Source organism: Sorghum bicolor, chromosome 4 (assembly GCF_000003195.3).
Source record: "Sorghum bicolor cultivar BTx623 chromosome 4, Sorghum_bicolor_NCBIv3, whole genome shotgun sequence".
Classification (NCBI taxonomy): Eukaryota; Viridiplantae; Streptophyta; class Magnoliopsida; order Poales; family Poaceae; genus Sorghum; species Sorghum bicolor.
The window spans coordinates 56,623,885-56,632,583 of record NC_012873.2 but is presented as its reverse complement, the minus strand read 5'-3'; the positions used below and the strand labels follow the sequence as shown (position 1 = coordinate 56,632,583).

Sequence of the window (8,699 nt, the reverse complement as noted above, 5' to 3'; positions counted from 1 at the left end):
GAGGGAGTGCAGACTGCAGCCAATGCTCGCAAGTCGCGACGACGGTAGGGGATTTCATCCGTGGCCTCTTATACCATCTCCCGGTCTCCTCCGTAAACCCTAGCCGCCAGAATCGTGCTGAAGCTAAACTCCTGAACCGTCTTCCAAGCTCTGGTAATAAGTCTCTCGATTATCCTTTGTCCCTGGTACAGTTGATACGGGCGATTGTGCGTTGTGAGGCGGCGACGTCGTAGGCGTGGGCTTGTGATGTGGGGTTCGATGGGGTTTGCGCCTCTGTTCCATGGATCGGTGGATGGAGTTTTTTTTTGCTGTTGCTTTGGTATTGGCTGGTCTCTTGCCGGCGTTGTACGGCCGGCTGCAGCTGACCTCTGCGCGGCTCTGGCGCTCGCGGTGGCCCCGTTGTTGATTATTATTTTGCCTCTGCGTATGTTGAAAGCAAGTAAGGTTCACAACTGGAGTCCTTGTTTAAGCAAGGGGATGATTGTGTCGGTGAGATTTTAGAGGCCCTGTTAATGATTGGAAAATTGATGGAAGTTTCTATGCTAAGATAGGGTGTTCATGGACCAAACAATATGAGAGTAGCAATGTGGGGATATTAAAGAAATTTCTTTGTAGGTAGGATCTAGGATTTATATAAGAAAACACAAAGCTTTGGTGCAAAGGTGCCTGTTCTGATCTGGTTTGGTTGTTTATGCATCTTTCTTTCTCAGACCTCTCGCTGTTCATGACCATGTCTAGTGACATGATTAATCTTTGTTTTGCATCCTTGTGTAAGCACTAAGCATTGTGTTTGTTCTGTTTTTTTTTGTATGTCATTGCATCTTAACACTAGTACCAGACTGGATAAAAAAACTTTAAGTACCCCCTCCACTGGCTGTCCTGGTTTTGTTTGCTGCGATTATTATTGTTATTGTTATTGGGAGTAATTTCTCTTTATTGTCGTTGAATTTATCAGGTATCATCCCTGCACACTGATTCAAGATGTATCTCCAGTACTACATCAACGAGAAGGGGGACAAGGTCTACACCACCAAGGTTTGTGTATGAGCTTGCGCTTAAGTTTCTCTGAATGGATGATGATTTTGGGTGTTACTTTTTAGACACTGCTAATTTGGGTATATTTGTTCTTGCTTTTCAGAAGGAGTCGCCTCTTGGGGTGCCGACACAGTCTGCTCACCCAGGTACACCGCCTTTGTTCACTGGAGTTACATTTGTTTCTGCTGTTATAACTTGCCTGTGATGATATAATAGTTGGATAGTTTTCATTCGTCCAGTATAAGGATGCAGAGTCATGGTTGTCAGCAATTTGCATGTTTGTAGACTTGGATCCCTCACCGATTTCTGTTGTTCATCCAATAGTATGTTGTATCTTAAATTTTTTCTGAGTTTAATTTCTGGATATTTTGAGCAAACAAATAAAAAATTGCTTGCGCAACTTTTAAGAATGGAGTAACCGTGTGTTTGGTTGGAGAGTAGGGCGAGCCGGGTCGGAGCGAACCCGTTCCCGTGGCTGTTTGGTTGGAGGATGGGAGGGTTGGGTTGGCTCCAGAGTGGAATATTTCTCTCAGATGCGGGTTGGACTCGTCCGTCAAAATCTGGCGGACGGAGCCGCTCCAGCCGGGTTGATGTTCAACCAAACACTGAATTTCTTCAACCAAACACTGAACGGAGCCGCTTCATCCCCAATCCTTCAACCAAACACTGAAACGGGTTGGGTCTGTCCCCAAAATCGAAGTGCAACCAAACACTCTTTTGGGTTGGCTCCGTCCCCAAAATCTGGGTTGGATCCAACCCAACCCACCCAACCCCCAACCAAACACACGGTAAGAGTACCGGTACCTATCAAAGCTACAGATCATTCTTTCTTTTCCTGTGACAATTCCCTGTGCTTTATATGATCAATATGAACTCACTATGGGTTCGCATAATCTAGAGTTCTGGTCAATCATGAATGGCTTTACCATGAACACTGTCTGTCAGGTTAAAAGCTTCATTCTGTTGTATCGTTGGAATAGGTGTAAAGAGAGATAGAACCTATCTTAGTTTACCTGAGGTGAACACTTGTATTGTGGATGTGTAGGACCAAACAAAGATGTAACCTGCAGAACTGAAACATGTGGAATTCGTTCTTTTTTATGGTTGCATTTGTGGTTTTGATTGTTTAATAACTTGGGTGCCCATGGCCCTCGCATCATCGTTTACTGAAATATTTCTTTGTGGTGCAGCTCGCTTCTCACCAGATGACAAGTACTCTCGCCAGCGGTACCTATTGAAGAAGAGATTTGCACTTTTGCCAACTCAGCAGCCAGCACCAAAGTACTGAAGCTCCAACTGTCCAACCATGCATGTTCAGTTTGTGTCACGGTTTGTTGGTTGGAATGTAGAAAGTTATTCTGAGAACAAAAATCAAACATTGCTAGGCACTACTATGGCATCTCTCCAGCACATTCAAGCTCTATATGTAATGCTATGTGATTGACATGTTGTGTCCTTAATATGTACTTGGTGCGTGGACCAATACGCTATCTTGCTGTCCTCTTTTGGTCTTGACTGTTGATATACTCAGTTATTGCTCATTTATCATGTTCTTATTTCCTGTGGTAAAATATGGCAACGGAAATGGGTAAGGTTTCCGCCTGCTTTCATCTCTACCAGCAAGCCCACTGGTGAGTAACATAAGAGCCTTTGAACGGTTCCCAGTTGGCCAATTCACGTGTGCAGAGGTTGATGAAAACTGGTTTTTGGCCGATGTTGTAAAAGATGAAATCTCAGGAAGTTTTGTACTACATATGCCAAACTTTTAAATTCAACTTCTGATTTCTGAAACAAACTGGAGCATGAATAAAACGATGTGAAAAGAGAAAACTCGCATCTCATAGCTAAACGATCAATCTTGTTTACCAATTTTGCACAAGACTAATGGTATGTAAAAAAAAATGCACAAATTACAGGTGCGTGACATTGACAATTTTAGAAGAGCATTGTGCATACATGACTTGCCGATTGTGACTCCAAGCGATAGGCAAGGAGCCAGGTTTGATGACTCCAAGCCATGGGCATGGAGCAAGGTCTGTAACCCGGTTGACATGTTGCTCTTCAACGTCTTCACCACAATCAACATTGGAAACTTGCTTAGTGCGTGGTGGGAAGAGGAGTAAAGAGGTAGCTAAACAAGTTCAATGCAAATTCAATTACACAGTGATTTATATTTTTTTAGAATATTTGGAAGGATTGCAACCGTAGGGTCTTCGAAAGTAATGAATCACAATCGGCACAAGTAGCGTTGCAGGTGAAGAAAGACATTGAGCAATGTAGAAGAACGTTCAGGTTATCCATGTAGCCCGTGCCTCTCCAAGGTTGCTTGTTCTGTCTAGGTTCCAGCCGTGGCTGTGTTCTCCGCCCAAACTTGTGTACCGTCACGGCCTGAATTGTATCTTGTGTTTTATCGTAAAAAGAACTCTTTCATATCCTAATTAAAAGGCAAAGCTCTTAACATTGGCTAATTTGCCCGAACTGAACTCAGCTGAATTTTTGTGTGATACATATAAACTAACTAGTGAACACATTACATAAACAGATGAGTATTAATCAACTTGGTTTCCCCTTCCTCCAGAAATGGATCCTTCATCTCAGACCCAGAAATGGATCGTCTGTCTCAGATCAAATTGTGCGAGGAGTGTCGGTAGTAGAATCTATATCATTGTGATCTCATCTAAAACACACGTGGAATAGTAAACCAAATTGTAGAATCAACTTCCGTTTACCTCAAAAAAAAAAGCGAAGTTTATCCGGCAATAAGACCATAATGATTAGACTGGTCTGTGCATCAATAACTAGCAAAACTACAATTACACTTAATCAAAAGATGATTTCTCCATTAAAGTAATCAAAGTAACAGCCACATGTTTTGGGGGACAAAAAGGTTATACTGTGTGTGAGCAAAAAAGGGTGTGCTGCCTTGTTGCCAGTAGAAGAATGTATTGCCTAGGTCTACTGAGTTGTAACAAAGTGAGCAGTAATCATCTGCACTCTATTTTTTTTAACATAGAGGACCTCTCCACTACTCTGGAGAGGAAACGATATCTACCTCCCTGGACGATGGATCGTCATCTTCGTCTTCAGAGATATCATCTCCAGTGCTGGTGATATCTGTATTGCTTGCCTGTCTAACAAATTGACCTCGCACCCTAGGCCTTGTTTCAGCAAGTTTCTTCCGGTTCACATACCTCACCTTCTTGTCAAAGCAGCGCTCTTTCCTTTTCTGCCTGAATTTGGCAAGTGCTGCAGCCCTCCTTTCAGAGCGATTGCATGTTTCCTCAGGCATTGGTGTGCTTGATGCCGATGACCACACATTTTGTGTCGGTAAATGACTTGAGTGCATATTCATGCCCGCAGGATTAAACTGAAATGATGATATCATAGGTAAACCATGGCATTGGGGATAAACATTGTACTGGGGAAGCATCGTTGGTGGTGTATGTGCTTGAGCATTGTTTATGTTTGCTTGAAAATTTTGCACTGATGAAACTGCCATGTTGTGCTCTACCATCCCTGGATAATAAAATGGGAAATGGTATACAGGTGGAGTTCCTGAAGTATCATTATGGCCTTCATTGCTTCGCTCCATATGTGTGTTAGAGGAAGAAAAGCACACCATAGGGTACTGCACAGGCATCTCAAAAGCTTCTTTATTCCGAATATTTACATCAGTAACGGTGTCACTTCTATCTGTTGCACTAGAGCAATTACCCTGGTTATCCAAAGAATCTAACTGACTGCCACCTCTTTGTAATTCGCTATCAAGTGAGCTGGTGGTTGGTGTGCTTGTCTTAACATATGCTAGAAATGCAGACGACTCAGCAATCCTCAGGTTAGTTTTTATAGGGCGTGAAAACATTCTTCCCGGAGAGGCTGGCAATAAAATAATTAATCAGAAAACAGATGGAGAAATAGAAGTGATTAACAATAAAAAAGGAAGACCAGTAATTGCAGGCAGAATAAAGGTCCCATTGAAACATCTTACATGCTTGACTGGCATCTACGACAGAACCTGGTACACCCTCCATCTTGTCTCTCTGGTCAGGCTCAGCAACAGAAGGATTGGACTGAAACACACCAAGAAATGGAAGGGCATTTAAAGAAGTATATTGTTAGCATGGCATCAACACACAACATATATAGAGCCAAAAGGGCAGATCTTAGTGGCAACATCAAAGAACAGAAATGGAACTATACTAAAACAGCAAAAAGAATATCTGGACCGCAACAAACTTCCAAATGGTTGTGTCAAAAAAAAACAAACTTCCAAATGAATGCAGGGTTCATTACCTCGTATTCAAGTTGATTTGAGGTGCCCGTTTCTTGATTCATGTTTTCTTTAGGCCTATCGTCTGTCTCGTCTGAGAGGAGGGTGGTGCTATTGGTGTTGGCATCACTAGGTTCTGAGAGCACCAACTCGAAGTTGTCATGGAAGAAGTTTTTCTCGGGCAAACCAAGCTGCCAACACCAGTACTCAATTTAAAGAATAATTCATGCAGGTACAGCAATGCCTACAAGCATCTCAGCTTAGAGCATGCTTCTAACGCAGAGGCTAAGGTGAATCAGCATAGTGCCCTTTACCATCCGTCTCCGCCGCCACACATGGGTCCAAAGGTTCAGCAGCTCATTCGTGCGCAGCGGCTTCACCAGGTACTCAGCCGCACCAAGCCGCAAGCACTTGACAACAACAGACACCTCATCTCTGTTGGACATCACTGCACAGTTCCAGCAAACAGGGAGGATGGTCAAAGCAAGCACATCACAGTAATCGGCACACAAGACACAGGATAGGAAGACAGCCTACTGATGATTGGGATGTGGCGCAGGTCCTTGTTCCTGGCAATGTACTTGAGCATCTTGAAGCACTTGGAGACCGGCAGATCAACCTCAGCCAGGATGATGTCGATCTCGCCACCCTCATAGTTGAGAATATTGATCACCTGCCGCGGAGACTTGGCGCAAGTTACTGAAAAAGAAAGTTCACCACCACAACGGCACAGCAGTAAAGCTGTAAGCACACATGACGCGCAACAGATTCCTATCATCACAAGCAAAGTATTGCTAATACAGTACTAGCAATGATTAAGCCCACAGAGAGAAGGAAACGCAATCCTAATTCGGGAAATCCCGACGATTAGATTAGAGAAACCAAGTACTACGTGGGGGTTGCAAAGGTTGACTAAGACTAACCATGGTACGAGCAGTTGCAGAGGAGCCGCAGCACCTCCCTGGAGCTGGTGGCATCACCGTCGCAGAGAAGAATCCTCACCTTGCTCCGGTCCACGAACTGCTGGCCTCCCCCAACCCCCAAACCGCCTCCGCCTCCGCCGCCGCCGCCCACTCGATCCCCCTCGCCGCCGCCTACCATACCCAAACCCCCAAGCACACCAACCACGCGCCTCCGCCAAGGGGACTAGGGACACGAACCGAAACGTCTCGGATTCAGCACCGGCTGGAACCAGAGACACAGGCGCAGGACGACGACGCGGTCGGCGAATCTGCAGACGCCTCCTCCTCCATCCCCGCCGCCGCCAGTACCGCCCAGTCAACCCGGGGCCCCTCGCCTCGCGGGCTACCACCGCGCGTGCCTGCAGATGGCTGGTTAGCAGGTGTACTGCTATCAGCGGCGGCGGCGGCGGCTGGGTCCGCCGTGGGCCGCGGCGCCCTCCTCCGCCCGTCGCGGTCCGGCCCGCACCATTATCCGCGCCTAATCTATTGAGGGGCGGCGGCGGCGGTGGCGGGCGATGGCGTCCGCTCTTCTCTGCTGCGGGGCGGCCTGCGGTGCTTCGCTGGAGCAGGATGGATATTTTTCCTCGCTTTTTCCGCTTTCCGCAGTAGTGAGTGGGGTTGGGAGCTCTCTCGGCGCGGGGCGAAGGCGAACAGAGGAGAGACGGGGAGGAAGCAGAGCCAGCCGCACGGCGCCGCGGCCGCGGAGTAAAATAAAAGGCAAAGCGACGGCTGGGCGCGCTCGGGCGAGCCGGCCGTGCGATCTCGGCCGCCCGTGCCGACGTCCCGTGCTGAGAGCGGTTCGGATCGTGGGGCCAGCTGAGCCTGAGAGAGCGGTTCGGATCGTGGGGCCAGGCGCCCCAGCAAAGCAGTGGCGAAAATATCTAGCTCGCCTCCCTCCGTTAAACGCTTCGCTTTTGGCTACGTGTCCGCTACCCAGTCGTCGCAGAAATATCTAAATCCTCGTCGGCCATCGGTAGTGCGTGTGCGATTGTAAAAGGGCGATAATGTAAAAGGGCAAGGTGGAGCCACGCCCACGCTTCGCTTCGGCTTGCTGGACCGTGTTACGCTATTTACGGAGACGGACAGACCGGGCTAGGTGGGCCAAGGCGTGGTGGGCCTCGTAGATTTCGGGTGATGGTGGAACGAAACGAGAGGGGACCGGTGGCGGGGCCACGGGCACAGGCGTCGCCACGTCCTCGAGCTCATCTCCTTCCGGTGCCCCGCTTCGCGCGCGCCGGCGCCACGATGGCCGCCTCCCCGCCCCTCGTTTCGGATCACTACGCGGCCGGCGCTGGCTACAGGGCTATAGGCGTGCGTGTACGCGAGGTTCCCGTCGTGACGAGCAAAAGATTTCGCCGGCGCGGCCGCGGCGGAGGCTCTTGGGGACCGAAGACGAGTGGCCCCTGTGGAATGGCGGCGATCTCTTTCGTTCTGCCGATCGGAGACGAGTGGTCCGCGATGGTGGCGGCTCATGGCGCGGGGGGGCCTCCACTCCACTCCACTCTTTTGTGCGTTCAATCTTTGACGATTCGCCTGTTCGCTGGTCTAGGTTTGTTGCGGTGCGCCGGTGCGGGAGGAGATGCAAAAGCCCGGCAGCCAAATCGGCAATGGGCCAGAGCCCAGAAGCGGCCGGAGATGATGATGCTGCGGATGCGGATAGGTCAACTCAGGTGTCAAGCTCACGAGTACTACGTGTCGACCAATTGCGGTTTCAGGTTTTCAGGCCAGGAGGAACTTTGGTTTACATTACACAAAATATATACTGTATGGTCCTCAGGATATGCTCGTGAATTTAGCGCCGGTACGGCTTCTCCAGCGGCTTTAGTAGCCATTTTGTGCTAAATAGGGTAAAATAAAATAGCTCTATCAATGAAGCTCCTAAAAATATGCTCTCACAGAGTTTTAGGGCGTGAAGGAGCCAAAAATAGTGACTTCTTCCGGCTTCACCTCATCCTACGTGACATTCTATGAGAGCACATTTTAAGCAAAGAGTTGTTTTGTCAAATGGTTTAACAAAATGACTCTAGCTCCACCGATAAAACTATCTATGGAGCTGAAGCCTCAAAAAACAGCATCACCGATGAAGTAGAGCTATGCCAAACGGGGCCTTAATTATACCTGATGGCGTCAACTTTCACGAGTTTATACCTGATGGTGTCAGCTTTCAGCTTAGGCCTTGTTTAGATTTAGTTTTTTAAAACACTGTAGCATTTCATTTATATTTACCAATTATTGTCTAATCATAAACTAATTAGGCTCAAAAGATTCGTCTGTAAATTATAGATAAATTGTGTAATTTAATTGTTTTTTATTTATATTTAATACTACATGTATGTACCATAAAATTTGACATGATGGAAAATCTTGAAAATTATTTGGATTTCGGATGTAACTAAACAAAGCCTAGTGAGACGTGAATTGGCAGACTTTTT

The 8,699-nt window shown here is 47.2% G+C and overlaps 2 protein-coding genes across 2 annotated transcripts; one reads left to right on the top strand and one right to left on the bottom strand.

Moving 5' to 3' along the window:
- Positions 1–2,580, top strand: LOC8072480 (H/ACA ribonucleoprotein complex subunit 3-like protein). The gene is made up of 4 exons (XM_002454135.2): positions 1–153; positions 956–1,035; positions 1,139–1,181; positions 2,226–2,580. The coding sequence occupies exons 2-4, from the start codon at positions 982–984 to the stop codon at positions 2,321–2,323; spliced, it is 195 nt and encodes a 64-aa protein (XP_002454180.1). The 5' UTR covers positions 1–153; positions 956–981; the 3' UTR covers positions 2,324–2,580.
- LOC8072479 (two-component response regulator-like PRR1) lies at positions 3,849–6,947 on the bottom strand. The gene is made up of 6 exons (XM_002452417.2): positions 6,229–6,947; positions 5,843–6,004; positions 5,620–5,753; positions 5,329–5,496; positions 5,024–5,105; positions 3,849–4,911 (listed from the first exon to the last, which is right to left on the bottom strand). The coding sequence occupies exons 1-6, from the start codon at positions 6,404–6,406 to the stop codon at positions 4,061–4,063; spliced, it is 1,575 nt and encodes a 524-aa protein (XP_002452462.1). The 5' UTR covers positions 6,407–6,947; the 3' UTR covers positions 3,849–4,060.